General features: G+C 37.8%; 1 protein-coding gene across 1 annotated transcript in view; it reads left to right on the top strand.

Moving 5' to 3' along the window:
• Positions 1–4,098: 4,098 nt before the first annotated feature.
• The window catches only part of PIK3CG (phosphatidylinositol-4,5-bisphosphate 3-kinase catalytic subunit gamma), a 28,874-nt gene continuing 16,139 nt past the window's right edge, over positions 4,099–16,833 (top strand). Inside the window, exons 1-4 of the mRNA XM_074168257.1 lie at positions 4,099–6,108; positions 10,440–10,505; positions 10,610–10,835; positions 14,753–14,856. Of these exons, the coding sequence (XP_074024358.1) occupies positions 4,105–6,108; positions 10,440–10,505; positions 10,610–10,835; positions 14,753–14,856 (2,400 nt within the window). The 5' untranslated portion in view covers positions 4,099–4,104. The remainder of the gene's footprint in view (positions 6,109–10,439; positions 10,506–10,609; positions 10,836–14,752; positions 14,857–16,833) is intronic.

The raw sequence follows: 16,833 nt of genomic DNA, 5'->3' as shown, positions 1-16,833 counted from the left end.
CTTCTCTTACCTTCCCTACCACTCCTGCAAGTGATGAGTCATATTGAGGAAATTAATCAGATTTTGTTGTTGTGTTGTTATGAACAGTTTGCTGACCTGAGTGATGAGATAGGGACACAACTGGAGACAAAGAAGAGCCTGTTTGCTTGTCTTAGTTAGCTTTTACAGGCCCACCTTTTCCTGCTCTATTGCACCCCATCAGGATTTGTGGACTAGTGGTAGGGCAGTTCTCCTAATACAGTGAAATTTGGACAAAGAATTAAATTGGAATTAGAATTAATAATAAAGAAGAGTGACTTTTTTTATTTTTTTTGTGGTGCTGTTGCAGTAGGTGTGTAGAAATACCAATAGTGTAAGTAACACATACGCATGACAAAGGTTTTAGTAAGTTGTTTTAAATGATTTTCAGTTAGAAACATCGAAGTTTTCTGATGCATATGCATGAGGAAATATGGTTTTGCCATGCCTACACATGGGTTAGCAGGAAACAGATACAATTTGGTGTTGCCTTAAGAATGGGGATACTTTTGTGTCTGTCATCACAGAGACAGATTAGAGACAGTCATCACTCTGAGAATTGGCTTCTGAAGCTGATGGAGAGGGGTCAGAACTGAACTGGAGAGGGGGGGTTGGGCTGGACTAGACATGGCAGGTCACAGCCCAAATGAGTGTGGGAGAAGAGACAGTCTTGTGTGGGCAGTTACACAATTGTGCACTTTTTTGTATTCTATCTGATGCAGTTTGTGGGGGAATGTTTGAACCTTTCACAATGTTTCTCTACCAGTCTTTTTAAGTGGACAAAAGCATCAAACAGTTACGTTAGTTGAGCGGTGTGCAGGGTAGTTCTCTGCTGCATGAGGTAGAGATGCTACTTTTGATTTTCTTGATGGTCTTGATCAGTGGAGTAGTACCAGAATAGCTTAGCAGGAGATGGAATATTTGTTGTATACGTGTTTGAAAAATTAATCTTTAAGTGTGTATCACATGGCAACAAGATGAGGGCATTTTAAACTGGCATGCTTTCTTAGGTCTGGCAAAACCCAATAAAACTGTAATGAGTCCAGGTTGACTTCATAGGGTCAGCAAAATGACTTTTAGAGTGAGGTATATTTGCGAAAACATATGTAGCCTGTAGGCATGAAAAAAACCCTCACTGTTTACGTTTAAATGAAGAATAATACGCAACTGTATTATAGGTTTTAGAAATGATACTAAAAAATCCAGAATACTCTGCAAAAGCGTTGCAAAGTCAAGCTCTCCAAAGTCAGTGAATTTCAAAACAGGTTTTGCAAAACACATTTTCCCCTTCAGCATTGCTCCTTTTCTTTTTCCTACACGTCCAGCTCCTTTTCTTTTTTATGTGAAACTGGGTGCTTCCTTCTCCTCCGTCATCCTGGGCACTGCTGTTGAGGTTACAGGTGCTTGAGCTCTCCAGCAACTGAGTGCTTTTTTCAGACGAGAGGAGGACCGGAGAGGAAAGCGGTGTGTAGTGCTGAGATGCCACAGAGACTGTGCCTGATGAATGCTGACAGGCTGCACATGCGCAGAGGATGAGTGATGGAGATGTGTTAGCCAAGATGGGTAAATTTCATGGCAGTGACAAAATGTTCAGGGCAGCTTCACCACTTCCTTGAGAAATTTCGAGTACTGGCTTTAAAAGGTAGAGGGAGCCAGGACAGAGTGTTTTTTGCCCAAACTCACTTCCTGAGACTTCTAAAAAGAAGTCAGTCTTAGCTGCCAAGCAAAATGATGCTCTGAGAAAGAAGAATTATGTCTACGGTGGAGGGTATTTTCTTTTTTTAACCTTGGCAAAATGTTAATTTCAGAGGTTGTAAGTGGCACATTGGAGACAGGTAAGACACTAGCAGATTTTTTTGCCAACACAGAGGGAGCTTTTTTTTTTTCCCCCCCTTTTTAATGCAGAACATGTCTTACAAGATAGGAAGCATGTATATGTTAAAAAAGAAGAAGACGCTACCACTTCACTGTTGCTAAAAGACGTTTCAGTTATTTCATATTTTTTTTCTCCTTATCAAGAGTCATCATTTTTGTAGGATACGTACTGATGTAGGATGTATACTACTTATTGCTCTTCAAAATGGTCAGTATTTCACTGGAAAAATCATAAGGAAAAAGGATAAGATTCGAGGTTTTTCTGTCTTTTCTTTCTGATTTGTAAATATATTCTCAAAGCTTTTCCTATGAGGATTGTTTCAGTAAAGGAACAGCTCTTCAGGTTGTTGTTAAACACAGGAATTAGGCTTGAAAGTCCATGGTTTAAATTATTCCTGAATCTTAAGTCATCATTTCTAGTACATGGTGTGTGAATTTAAGCTGGGAGTCCTCAAGGGGCTATCACCATGAAAATGAAAATCAGGAAACATTACAGATTTAGTTGTCTTTTGTCTAATATTTTTATTTAGCTCTTTTATAAAGTAGTTAGGCTGTCTAAAATATATTGGTTTTAAAATGTTTTATTTGGATTCATTAAATTTATTGTCTGGATTTTCTTAGCTATTTTTAAAAGGCTTTAAGCATGTCTTCTATGTATGTGTGTCAAAATTAAATTAGTGTACTCCTAGTGTATTTTTACTGTTGTAACAGGAAAAGCATTCTGACTTTTTTTAAAATGAGCAATCTTATATATAATCAACTTGGTTAAAACTTCCTTCCTGGTAAGTGCAGCACTTCCTTTGCATCTGGATATGAGGGCGAGCAAGAAAAGCAGAACAGCTTAAACAAAGAAATTTTGTGTGAATGATCTTCCTTTAAAAAAATAGGAACTTCAGAAATTAAACAAATGAGTCGTCTTCAGCAATTCAGCCTTTATTCTATAAGCAGGTAATATTTCCTTGTGCTTTGTCAGTTATAGAGGTAGTGTGTCCACAGTCATTGCTTTCCGGAACTTGAAAAGAGGACTTTAATTAGTATACTATGTTGTTTCAGTTTAACCTTTTATATTTTTATCTTATTGTTTTGTTATCTGCTAAGGCATTGTTACTTTGGGTTTAGTTTTTCCAGAAGAAATAGAAAGATTTTATGAGATATAGAAAAAGATTTTATGTGTGAAAAGCATTGTCTGGAAAAGAAGTTCAGTGTGTTGCTGTAACTTAGCTTGTGCGAGCATGCTCAATCAGCGCTGCTTTCCTCTTCCAAGCTCTTGGTGAATAATTTCCACTTCATTATTGTTCAATGGAGTTTAACTGTGAGCAATATTTTTTGTTTACTGAAAGCTGATAAGGTAGGTTACTAGTGTTCAAACTTGTTTTACAGGTGTTTTAGGTGGGATTTGATGTATAGGGTAATAAATCAGCATCAGCTTGGGCATTTTTTCTTCTCTAACAAACTAATAGTTTACACTGGAAGTGTTTACTTTTAAAATGGATGGATGTTATCAGTCTGGTGAATTGATTTATTTAAAAGAAGCACATCTAAGGATACAAGGCCTGAATTTAGATGCCTGTTAAATAACTGTCTTCAGAAGTAGTCCCTGACTTTTGAATCCTAAGGGGTTTTTATTTGGTGTAAGTCCTTATGCCTCATCACTAAAAAGAGCGGAGGAAAATGGTAATAGGCTCACCTCTGTCCAGTCTGCGAATAAATTACTTGTTTTGTTACTTCCTATCATTCTTGGAGCTCGGTAGGATGGTAGTCTCCTCAAACACAGTCTTTTGATTTCTATGAAAATCCACTTATGTTAGTATCAGCAGCATCAAAACAGATGAGGCAGCAGAAGAATCAGTGCTTAATCAAATAGAAGCAAGAACAAATCAATGTGGAAGAAATATATAGTCAGACTGCTTATCCTCAGTGAAATCTGGAAAGGGTGTTTAAAACCTCTAATTACAAAATCATTGAAGGGTTGTTGTTTGGCTTTTTTTAATATTTGGTGTTGAATTGAATAGATTATGTCTGAGGTGGTTTATGTAAATCAAGTATTTATGACCAGAAATTAAGGCGAAGGGGAAGTATAAAAAATGTACACATAGCAGGATTCTGACTGACTTGTGATTTTAATTAAGAAGCATTTACAAATAAAAATAAAGAAAAATGTAAGTGAGAAAGTAATAAAGTATTTGTATGTTTTGCTAGATTTCTTCTGGCATGGAGTTGGGCAATTATGAACAGCCTGTTGTTATGAGAGAAGAAAACAAACGAAGGAGAAGAAGAATGAAACCTCATTGTCCATCAAGTAATTTGTCATCAATGGAACTGATATCCATTGAGTTCATTTTACCTACCAGCAATAAACATACTAAAGTACCGGAAATGATGTTACTCGAAATAGCTGGCAACTGTACGGTTGAGCAAATGAAAGCACAGATTTGGATGCGTGCAATAGAGATGAGTCAAACCACAGACTTCTACCATGCGTTCACCCCGGATCAATTCATTCTGCAGTATCAGAAGAAAGGGCAATGGTATGAAATTTATGATAAACATCAAGTATTACAGACATTGGACTGCATACTGTACTGGAAAGTGTTACAGAAAAAGGTAGGCAAGATCTATGTTGTCCAGAAACAAAAACCATCAGAAGAAGTTCAAGAATTTCAGCGGCAACTTAATGATTTAATTGGTTACGATGTCACTGATGTAAGCAACGTGCATGACGATGAACTAGAATTTACCCGTCGCAGGTTAGTCACTCCACGAATGATAGAGGTAGCCTGTAGAGATCCTAAATTGTATGCAATGCACCCATGGACTACGTCTAAGCCTCTCCCAGAATATTTATTTAAAAAGATCACTAATAATAACATTTTCATAATCATACATAGAGGAACAACTAGCCAAAAAATTAAAGTGTCAATAGATGACACTCCAGATATGATTCTCCACAGCTTTTTCACAAAAATGGCAAAGAAAAAGTCCTTGATGGACATTCCTGAAGATCATAGTGAACTAGATTTTGTTCTCAGGATTTGTGGCAGAGATGAGTATATTACTGGAGAGACACCAATAAAAGATTTTCACTGGATAAGACAGTGCCTTAAGAACGGGGAAGAAATCCACCTTGTCTTAGACAATCCCCCTGACCCAAGTGAGGATGAGGTTCAGAAGGAAGAGTGGCCCTTGGTGGATGACTGTACAGGAGTTACAGGGTATCACGAACAACTGACAATAGATGGAAAAGATCATGAGAAAGTCTTCACTATCTCTTTGTGGGATTGTAATAGGAAATTTCGGGTGAAAATAATTGGCATTGATATCCCTGTTTTACCGAGAAACACTGATCTTACAGTATTTGTGGAGGCTAACATTCAACATGGGCAGCAGCTCCTTTCACAGAGGAGGACTTTGTCAAAGCCTTTCACTGAGGAGGTTCTGTGGAATATTTGGTTGGAGTTCGATATCAAAATCAAGGATTTGCCTAAAGGAGCACTCCTGAATCTTCAGATATACTGCGGCAAAGCACAGGGACTGTCCACAAAGACGAACCTTCAGTCACACGAATCCCCCAACTCTGATTCAAAATGCAAAACTCAGCTTCTCTATTATGTAAATCTTTTGTTGATAGATCACCGTTTCTTGCTACGAAGTGGGGAGTATGTGCTCCACATGTGGAAAATTCCGGGCAAGGGGGAAGAACAAGGAAGCATCAATGCAGACAAACTCACATCAGCAACTAACCCGGATAAAGAAAACTCAATGGCCATCTCTATTGTGCTGGACAAATATTGTCACCCAATTGCCTTGCCGAAGCACAGGATAACATCAGACCCCCAAGGGGATAGGACACGAGCTGAAATGCCCAACCAGCTTCGCAAGCAACTTGAAGAGATCATAGCAACTGACCCACTTAACCCACTCTCTCCTGAGGACAAAGAACTGTTGTGGCACTTTAGATATGAAAGCATAAAGCACCCCAAGGCGTATCCTAAGCTGCTTAGCTCTGTGAAATGGGGACAACAAGAAATAGTGGCCAAAACATACCAGTTGCTAGCTAAAAAGGAGGTTTGGGATCAAAGCACTTTAGATGTTGGACTCACAATGCAGCTTCTGGACTGTAACTTTTCAGATGAAAATGTCCGAGCAATGGCAGTTCAAAAACTGGAAAGTTTAGAAGATGATGACGTTCTTCATTATCTCTTACAGCTCGTGCAGGTAAGATGTATTTGCATTCTTGAACTCTGCCTTCCAGGAATATTTGCATTACGCCATCATCATTCCCATCTTAGTAGGTCTAGTTAGTAATCCCTGGGTTTGACATCTTCAGTGTTTAGTCAAAGCAGTGGTAGTAACCAAATTAACTCAAAACACACTTTCTACATTCACCTTTTGCCTATGTTGTTATTTTTGTGTTACCATTGCCTTGTGTCTTAAAATTTGCATCTTGTGTTTACAGTAGTATTTTTTTCTGGAAATTGTCAAAACTAGCTCAGCTATGGTGGGAACAAATCCTAATTGTGCTGTCTCTAATCCTAATCAAGGAACCTAATCTAATTTAATAGCACTGAAGAATTGTTGACTGGCTTTGCCAATACTTTAGAAAGAGTGTAGACAGAAAGAAAGTAAAGGCAGATGTTGACATGGGTAAGGCCTGAAGAAAAATCTGGGATTGGATTTTAGGTCAAGTATAGCAGCGTAGTTACATAGTATATGGCAATGACCTCAATCTTGTACTGTTTAAGGAGACCAAATTTATTAGAAGCTTCCAAAATTTTTTAAAAAGTAAATAAAGGGTTGCTAGGACTCCATAATAAGATTAATTTATTCTGGGAGGTTGAGTGAAAAACTGTGTTTTTAATGGCAATGAATCACCGCTGTATCAACTTGAAGTGCTTTGTGTGTGGATCCACTAGATGAAACGTCAGGAAAGTTTGTATCTTAAGTTATAGAAGAAAATTGGTTTGTTTGCTTTTTTCGCAAGGCAGTGCTGGAGCTGGGCAGCCTGTCACTGGCAAAGTCACGTCTGATGGCTGATGAAAGGTGTAAGCCTGCGGTTCTTCCTGGTAAACACACCTCCTGAAGCAAGGCGACTCCGCAGGCTTCCCACACCCGACAGGGCTCTGGTTCATGCAGAAAGGCTGTCGCCCCACAGAGCAGGAAATACTTTTTTCAAAGAATCAGAGGACAGAATTGGCGTTCAAAATTTAAAAAAAAAAAAAAAAAAAAGGAACTGGTGCAGCCTGGGAACCTGTGAGATGGGACTTTTAATTTCTGTGGGTTCAGAGAGAGACCAGGTTCCCAGGAAAATGAAGTTAGTATTTCAGATTTTGCAGCACATCAGTAGTGCTTTAAACAAGGCCTTTTTAGCCCTGTCTTTGCTTGTCTGAAGATTAGGCTCCCCAGGCAGAATTTATGCACTTCTGCATTAACCAAAGGAGCCGCTGTGGTTACCTCATTGGGCCTCCCACGTAGCTGCTGCTATATATATGCTTGGCTTGTGAGCTTCTGCTGTCTACATGTGGCTCAGCAATTTTATTCACTTTTGTATCCAAATTAGGGGTTTGAGATGGTGATTGGTTGATATCAAAGTGCCTGAGAGGATGAGGGAAATACTGTTTTTTTTCCATTTGTTTTTGAAATTATTTGTTTTCAGGAAGTACAAATCTGGAGAGTTTTAAAAAGAATAAATCCCTCTAACTAAATTTAATTACTGTAGCATAAAATCATAGCAGCTTAACTTCACTGTGTCATTTTTAGTAAGAGATGGAGTAAGAAATAAAAAGATTGCCATCCCCAAAAAGGGAAAAAATACTAGATCCCAATTTTTACCTCTCTGCTGCTTCCTTGTCTTTCCTTCCTTGGCTAACAACAGAACATAGACCGTCAGCATCCTGCAGCAAAGTATTGGTACCACAGTGTATTTCAAAATCCACATTTTTCAGAGAATGGATGTCAGCCATTCCTCTGCTCTAATGGACACATCTGAGATGTTTCTTCTGCAAACGGTCATCACTTTTCACATGCATGCCTTCATGAAAGCTTTATGGCTTATTTTACTCTGCAAAGGATATTCCCATTTTACCTCCCAGTAGAGTTAGAAATCAAACAAACATTTTATTTCCCCTCGAGGTTTATGCCAAATAGAAGCAGCCGTGCCATAAATAAACTTATTGAGCTGCCTATAAAGGTCTGTTGTTCTCTGTGCAGTTGATAACGTGGATAGGATAGTTAAAGTACAACAAAATCCATTGTAAAACAAACACCAGTGACTGTACTGCTTGTACATGGCAGTGAGTAAAGCTCCTCTTCTGCTGAACTGACAAGGCAAAGGTACGTGCAGGGACCTGAGGAAGTGCCAGCAGACACTTTTTAATGGCTAGCTTTTGTTGTTGCTATTCAAATGTTGGTATTTGCCTCTCTGAAGAAAAAAGAAAAATGGGATTGACTTTTTAAAATAATTATTTCTAAAACATAAGCATAATAAGGATGCTTATCATACATATTTCTAATATTCTTTCATGTTAAAATATATTTGCAGCCTCAATATAAAGAGGTTTTATTTTGAAGCAGTGGCCGGTTGTTTGACTGTATTTCATTATTAAATTGTTTTTCAGGAATACGCACTGAGAACGTTCAGCAATGTATATACCAGAATGAGGTTTTTAATTGGCTTTCTTGGAACTGCAAGCAAATCCATTTGAATTTATGTAATAATTATTGCTTTTGGGTGCCTTATTGCAGTGAAAATTAATTTTTATTAAAAACCCCTCATACCTCATAATCTCATACACAAAGTAAAAGGATCTATATATTTTTAAATCAGTTTGTGTTTGTGAGTTCTCATTATCTTTCCTAAATAAGGTGGTGCTGCTTGGGGAAATAAAACAGTGTTGCAGAGACGGTCAAGACAGTTCTTGCAGAATTATGATATTGTAGAAGGGCAAGTCTGGAGCTTGGCTTTCTTGTCTGTCTCTTAGCCAGCAGCTGGAAAAAACAAGTCTTCGTAGCATTTTCATAAGTTGGTTCATTCTAGAAGGTTGAATGAAAAAGCTCAAATTTTTTCTTCTTTTTTTTTTTTTTTTTCTTTTGAATAAGCCCACAGGGTGATTTATATTTCAGAAATAGTGTTGATATTTTAATAATAAAAAATGCAACTGTGTGCCGCAGTGCTTTTAAGAGTTTATAAAACCCTGCGATTTGTTTGATGAATTTAGTAGACCTCTGCTGATGGCTTGGATGCTTCTTTGCAAACTGCAGACCACAGTGATCTTGAAAGAGCCATTATATTCTGTTGAATAACTATCACTAGAGGTTTGCATAGTTTGTTGCTTCTGAAAGCTGAGCGTACTACGTGCACCCAGCTCTCTGCACATCCCTTTGTTTTCCCTTAATCTCCCTACGTGCTGCTTCCTGGTGCTCTATTTCCAGAACCTGACGCCATTCACCAACTCCCTCCGTCCACAACGGGAATTTTGTGACTCTTTTCCAGAGATTGTATGCTTCTTATTTCTCTTTTCTTGCCATGGGTTATACATGCATACCTTTTCCCCTCCCCCAAACCTCCTATAAACTTGAGTCCCTCAAGCAACAGGAAAGAAGATGCTGGAAAAACCACTTGAAGCGGACAAGTTCCTTGACACAGCCCAGTACCTGGAAGTGGGATAGTTTACTGGTAGACCAATTCACTTGGTTATTGGGATGGGGGAGAGAATAACAGCAAAAAAAAAAATCCAGTCCTGACAGTTCAAAAAAGTTATTGACTTTCTGTTTCCACCCTTTTTTGGCAGTAGCTTGGAAATATCTGTGGGCTTGGGTGGAGAGGAGTGGCTGTTGGAAGAGAAAAAATACAACTGTGCTCACAGAATCATAAAAAAAAAAAATACTCTGGCGAAGTCATCCCCTTAATTGTGCTCCATTAATATAGGATGTGCATCAGAGCCTTTACTCTGTCGTTCACTTAGGGGCTAAAGACCAGAACGCCTGAGATTAGATGCTCCGAAAAGCAGCTCCCATATCCTGTGCTTCCTTGGGAACCCAGCAGTGAGCCCTGCTGTCCCAGTCCCGAAGTGGCACGAAACCAGTGCTTTATTATTGAAAGTTTTCGTTAAAGAATGATCACAAATACATTTCATTTAGCAATAATCTTTTCAAGCCTTCTCAGTGTCAGTCAGACTGCAGACTGTTTTCTGATCTTGCTGGTTTTTGCTACGGCCTGAGAATGATGTTGCTTTGTTCATGTGTTCGTATCAGTCTCGCTGGTTAGCTACTCCCTGCATTGCTTTGTTTGTTACATTAATAATATACCTGAAAAGAACCTGTTCCAAAAAAAAAAAAAAGTGCTTCTTGAATCAAGCACAGAGAAGCCTTGAATCAAAGGCAGAGAAGCCTTGCTTTGTTTTATTCAACTTTGTTTCCTCAAAAGACCTGCTTTGTTACACATTTTCTACTCCCACAGCAGCGTATTCTCTAGATGTCATTGGTAAAGTGTAAGTGCAATGGGATCTTAAATAAGTCAATAATGTACCTTCTGTGTTTGTATTATTCAGGCTGTGAAATTTGAGCCATATCATGACAGCGCATTAGCCAGATTTCTGCTAAAACGGGGTTTGAGAGTAAGTACTTCAAAATACAGCCAACTTATGCTAAAGTTACTGGCATTATTAAAACCTTTTGTCAAGAAATGCATGCTGATTGTAGTATTTTTCTTTACCTCTAGAACAAAAGAATTGGCCACTTCTTATTTTGGTTCTTAAGAAGCGAGATTGCCCAGTCCATGCATTACCAACAGAGGTTTGCAGTCATCCTAGAAGCTTATCTTAGGGGCTGTGGAAAAGCAATGCTACACGATTTCATGAAGCAGGTTCAAGTAATTGAATTGCTGCATAAAGTCACAATGGAGATAAAATCAGTTTCTGCAGAAAAGTATGATGTCACTTCTCAAGGTATTTACTAACTGGCATTTCTTCATTTGTAATAATAATGGGTTTTTCTCTTTGGGTGGGAAAATCTAGGCAGGAAAGTGTACTGTTTACTTAGAAAATCCATGGATAAATTACTGTCAAAGGGCACCATTATTACTTCTTATAAAGTGCCAGTGTAAGTTGGTAGTAATGGAACCAATAATACATTCATTTATTCATTCCACACCAATCAGGGAGGAATATCAGTATTACAGACACACTCTACATTCCCATGCTTTGGCTTATCTTTTTGAATCTCATGCTGTGCAACTGAGAAAGTTACGTTCTTGTACCCTTAGCTGAATGCCAGCACTGAAAAAAGAAACAATCCTGGGACACAAATATTAACTGGAAATAAAGAGAAAAAGTGACCCTTGCCAAGAAACACAGCCTTACTCTGAGCAGTCACTAAAAGACTTTTGGCAAGAAGAGCGGGGAGGAGTCCAGTACAGCCTCTGCTTGGCCGCAAAAGTAGCTGGTGGATCAGCAGTGAATGTACAGAGTACATCTTTGGGGCTTTTCGATGTGCTGAATAGGAGTCCTGTGAGACACAGATGTGGTATTGTTATTTCTAGTTCCTGTAAGCACTGCTTTGGAAACCACAGTAGGGTTATGCAATGCTTGTTGACCTCTGGGTTTTGCCTGCCTTTCTCCACCTCTCCCCTCCCGACTTCCTTAAAAGCTTGTTTGTCATCATTCCTATTAGTTGCTTGGTGTTGGGAGTAAGTGCGAGAAGACAGATGACAATATGTAAAATTCTAAAAGCTGTAGAGAGACTAATTCTTCCTGTGTTCAGCCTGGTATGTTCTAGGCTGGGAAGGGCTTGGTTCTGCAAGCTGTTCCACTCTGGTTATGCAGAAGTGGCTGTGGTGGTGTTTCAAAAGAAATTTGAAGGAAATATGCATTTATTCTTAAATAATATCAGTTACTTTACCACATAGTGTGAGTTAGGGGACTTACTAACCACCTATATAAAATATTCTTTCTAAACAACTTTCTAAAATGTATCTTAAAATGCTCTATAATCTAAATATATTTGATCAGAGTCCCATGTTTTGGAAAGAAACTTTACAGCCTTGCAGATGTACATGTCTGTAACAGCAGCGGTTTCCATAATACATTATCTTTGAAGGATATGTGGGCAAAGAAGAAAAGTTTCGAGTGAAAGCAATCACATTAACACCCACCGGGTTTTGAAGTTAAAGAAGCTTTGTATGTAACGTACGGCAGAACACTGAAAGATGACTTATATAATTGACATTTTCACTGAATAAGGATTCCTGAAAAGGTGGAGTGTCCTACTAATGCTGTATCTAATTTAATTTATTCTCAGATTATTGAGGATGTGATTTGTCTTACAGGGACCCTCTACTTCTTACATTTTAAAAAATGTATATCCTCAAATTTCTCCCTTACTTTATTGCTTCTTTTTTGCCCTGTCGTTTCTAATGTTCATAGTTGTTTATATTTTCAGTCTCAGACTGTTTAATTTCATTCCATCGTGCAGCCTCATCTAATTCTCGTATGTATTTTTCTTTCTCCAGTATTTGTGGATTTTTTTTAAGAATAAATTCCTTCCTGTTAGGTCCATATTAGTCCAGTAGCAATCATGCTGTCAAACTGTTTCTTTCACTTCTCATGTAATCTCTTTGCTTATATTTAATATATACATAGCCAGTAACAATAAATAAATAAATTCTTAAGATCGTGATATTACAGCTTGTATAGGATTATCTGCTTTCATCACCACTTTGTTAAATGATATGTCTCCCAAGAATGTGTCTATGCAAATGTTTCTTATTTTAAAAAGCATAGCACTTTGTTCTTAAGCCAGATGAACTTGAAATTGTTTTAGCAAGCACCTTCACTTGCGTTTTGAAATCAGGTAATTCCTAATCTTTACTACGTTCAATTGGTTGACATACAGTTTTCAAATTACATTACATTACAATGAGGAGACTTACTGAAATCAAGCTAGATTTGTCTAGGAAATCAGTAGTTACATTTTAGAAAGCTGTTTCATGACCCACGTTACTACAACCTAGGAGTGTTTTGGGGTTGGTTTTTGGGGTTTTTTTGAAATGTTTCTAATTATAAAGTCCACTTAGTAGCTCCTGTATCTTGCTCTTAGATTTCTTTTATTTTTTACCAGAAGAGATACCACATTTGTCACCTCACGCTTCTAGGTAGTTCATTTCTAAAAGCCTTTAGGACAGGTGTAACATTTGTGTTCTGTGAATTCTCAGGTAATTCTTTTGGCTTGACTTTGTTAATTTGATAGCTATTTTTGAAATGTCTTCATTTTCTGTACTTGAGCCAACAGTGTGTGCTTGCAGCCCAGAGAGCCAACCATATCCCAGGCTGCATCAAAAGAAGTGTGGCCAGCAGGTCAAGGGAGGTGTTGCTGCCCCTCTACTCTGCTCTCCTGGAGTACTGCATCCAACTCTGGGACCCTCAGCACAGGAGGGACATGGACCTGTTGGAGTGGGTCCAGAGGGCTGGAGCACCACTGCTATGAAGACAGGCTGAGGGAGTTGAGGTTGTTCAGACTGGAGAAGAGAAGACTCTGGGGAGACCTTATTGCAGCCTTTCAGTACTTGAAGGGGGCCTACAGAAAAGATAAACTTTTTAGCAGTGTCTGTTGTGATAGGACAAGGGGTAATGGTTTTAAACTAGAAGAAGGTAGATTTAGGCTAGATATAAGGAAGAAGTTTTTTACTATGAGGGTGATGAGACACTGCAACAGGTTGCCCAGAGAGCTGGTAGATGTCCCATCCCTGGAAACATTCAAAGTCAGGTTGGAGGGGCCTCTGAGCAACCTGATCTAGTTGAAGATGTCCCTGCTCATTGCAGGGAAAGTTGGACTAAATGACCTTTAAAGGTCTCTTCCAACCCAAACTATCCTATGATTGTATGATTTTATGATTTTGTGTATTAAGTGTCCAGGTCCACATCTAGCTTTCTCATTATGGTGTTTTTTTTTTTTTGCTATTTAATTTTTCTCTCCAAAATTACTTTAACATGTATATGCAGCCTCTGCTGTGGAGCTGCAATTTCTTTTAGAACAGTGTTCATGTCTTTGATCTAATGGAGGGCAATACCCAGTGTATTGCTTATGCTGTTAACATGATTGCTGAGATGAACAAAGGGCATCATAGGTAGTATAATTCATACTGTCCTAAGATGAAGATTCAGAAGCTTGAGGTTGTATGAATGAAAAGATTCATTTTATATATGAATATTAAAATTCTTGTTCATATAAATATAGTGCAAATTTTCTTCTTACTGGAATGTGGGATTAACAAGGCTGAACTATGAAACCAGTTTTAGGAGGATAGGAAATGCAGTATCTCTGTATTTAGAGTCCTTATAATTACACTGTAATTGACTCCCAGAATTCAAAAGCCACCAGTATGTCTGCAAGAGCAATGAGGGTAGGTCAAAATAATATTGGAAAATGCAAGGTGCTTTTAACTGCCTTCACCTTCAGAGCCTTTGGGGTAGATAGTTCAACATTTCCTTGGCAGTTGTAAGGGCCAAATTTTTTTTGCTGTGTTGTACTGTGTTTTGGTTTGAAATGAAAGGTGGCATTTTAATGTAATCTCTTGAGTCTTCACAAGAACACCAAGCATTGTTCAGTGCTTCTAACATCGTGTAGAAGGCAAATGACTTGTGAGGTGCTTGAAGACTTTACTGTTAACAGCCTTGACCATTAATAGGGCAAGTTAAAGAGTCTGCCTCCATTCCTCAAATTAGGAGATCCTTGAGGAAAGCAATTTAAAAAGTAGCTGAAAGGAGGAGGTTTTTAGCAAATCGTGATGCTTAACAAGTTTGATTACCTGTAACTTATTTGCCTTCCAACTTTTGGTTTAATTATGTTTCTTTACTTGTAATTGCAGTCATTGCACAGCTGAGACAAAAGCTTGAAAAACTACAGAGCAGCAAACTTCCAGAAAGTTTTAGAGTTCCATATGATCCTGGCCTAAGAGCAGGAGCCCTAGTGGTAAGTATATTCTGAATTTCTACAAATCCTTTTTGAAAAAAATCTCCTATTTGTAAGTATGTGTCATTTGTTAAAAATTTTTGCTAATATATCTAAAGGTCTTATTTCACTGTGACTACAGTGACATTTCATGGACTCACTAAGTTTTTGTTCCCAAAGCTATTAGCATTTTTCTAAATGTAATGACATGCCACTGTGCACTAAAAAAATGCAACAACCCATAAAATTCTGATCATTAAATGGCAATTATTATTTTCATTAGTTTAATCCAGGATTTAACCAGATAGTTCACTTTCTTTTATGTTAAATACCTGTATAAAACTGGTTTATCTGATTTAAAGTGCTTTGGGATATTCAGTTTCTGTTCCTTCTGGTACTTTCTCTGTTTTACCTTGATTCATATCTGTCATTAAGGTTTAGGTCCAGACCTTCATCTTACTAACAAAAATGTCTGCCTTAGCTATTTCTGATTTTTCAATATCTCTATGTTGCTTTTGTTGCTTTTATTAGAAAATACATTAAGATTTTGTTACAAATACATTAAGAAACACTTGGGGTTTTCTGTGTTGCTGTCTCCAGTTTTGTGGTGAGATTGCAGTGACTTGTGTCGACTCAGTTAAAAACAAGATTAATAAATCAGCAGATACGTAGTGAAAGGGAATTGGCTCATGCATCTACTATGCAACGTGAGGTCTGGGTAAAGCAGCACAGTGAAGATCCTTGGATTCACTTGTGTGCAGCATGGAGCCTACAAGAAAAGAATCCCTTGATTTTAATCTTAGCTAAGGACATACAAACCATCCAACCTACGGAATTGCTGAATAGTAGGGTACTCATTTGGGTAACTAATATTAGTTGTGTAGATCTGGCCATGTTTCTGTTACATAAACCTGTGCCTTGATAGACAGGCTATGAGCTAGTCTGTCTTCAATCTGAGAGAGTTAAACACCTCCTAGTTGGACATGACTAAGGTACTGTTAGTACAGAAGTCAATTTAAACATTGTTGACTCAGAAATACACAATTTGTGGCTTTTTAAATACTATTTTCTTGGTTGTATTTCTCTCTCCTTAATCTTTTGTGTACAAAAGTCACCAGCTGCATGGCAAAAAGTGGATTTCAAAGTAAAATCAAAGATCATCCTGGATTTTCTAGTTTTCCTTTGCTTAGGAAGTATGCAGCCCTACCAGGACCTTCCTAGATGAAGGAAGCAATGGATTTACAAGGAAGGTTACTATGTCCAAAAATAGATGGATTAGGGCCTTTTTTTTCCCCAAAACTATGTGAACAAAAATAGTTGATGTAACACACTGTATTGGTAAGCTGTCATTTAATCTTCATTCTAGCAAGTGCTGCTTGTTCGTAGTCTTCAAACCCTGAAGATTTAGACCCGTTTACTGGTCTAAAGCAAATATTAGAAGCAGAAATAGTGTTTCTAGTAAGTTAAAATATTTCAGAACTTCTTTCTTTTTAAAAAACAAGGAAACAAGGATGGTAAAAACTATTTTGTTTTAAACTAGAAGCTCAGAACCTCAGTCTATGAAACATGAATATTCCAAAATACTCTTCTCCGATGGCATTGATTCTGTCAGCTCTCAAACACTAATGTGCAAATACTTCTATTATTTTAGATGGCTTTATCTTACATAGTAATGTTCAACAATGAACCAGGAATTCCAGACGATTGTATTAGACATAATTAGTTGAGAAAACATTTGAAATAAGGCAATTTCAGTAGTTTCAGTGCTGAATTTTTCAAGATTAAAAATGTACTAAAACTAAATAGGGAATTAATTATTTCATGAATTATTATGTTAAAATTAGTTTCAGAAATGCCATTTTTCCCATGAATTTGAACAACTTGCTAAGGGAATTGAATCAAGCTGGAGTAGCTGAAGTTGCTATATTTCACAAAAGTGGACGATGTGGTAAATTGAATTGGACAATGATTATGTTCCAGTTTTGCAAAGCACCTGTC

The sequence above is a fragment of the Numenius arquata genome, chromosome 2, assembly GCF_964106895.1.
Source record: "Numenius arquata chromosome 2, bNumArq3.hap1.1, whole genome shotgun sequence".
In the NCBI taxonomy this organism is placed as follows: domain Eukaryota; kingdom Metazoa; phylum Chordata; class Aves; order Charadriiformes; family Scolopacidae; genus Numenius; species Numenius arquata.
The sequence above is the reverse complement of the archived record's forward strand: the minus strand, read 5'-3'. Positions and strand labels throughout refer to the sequence as shown.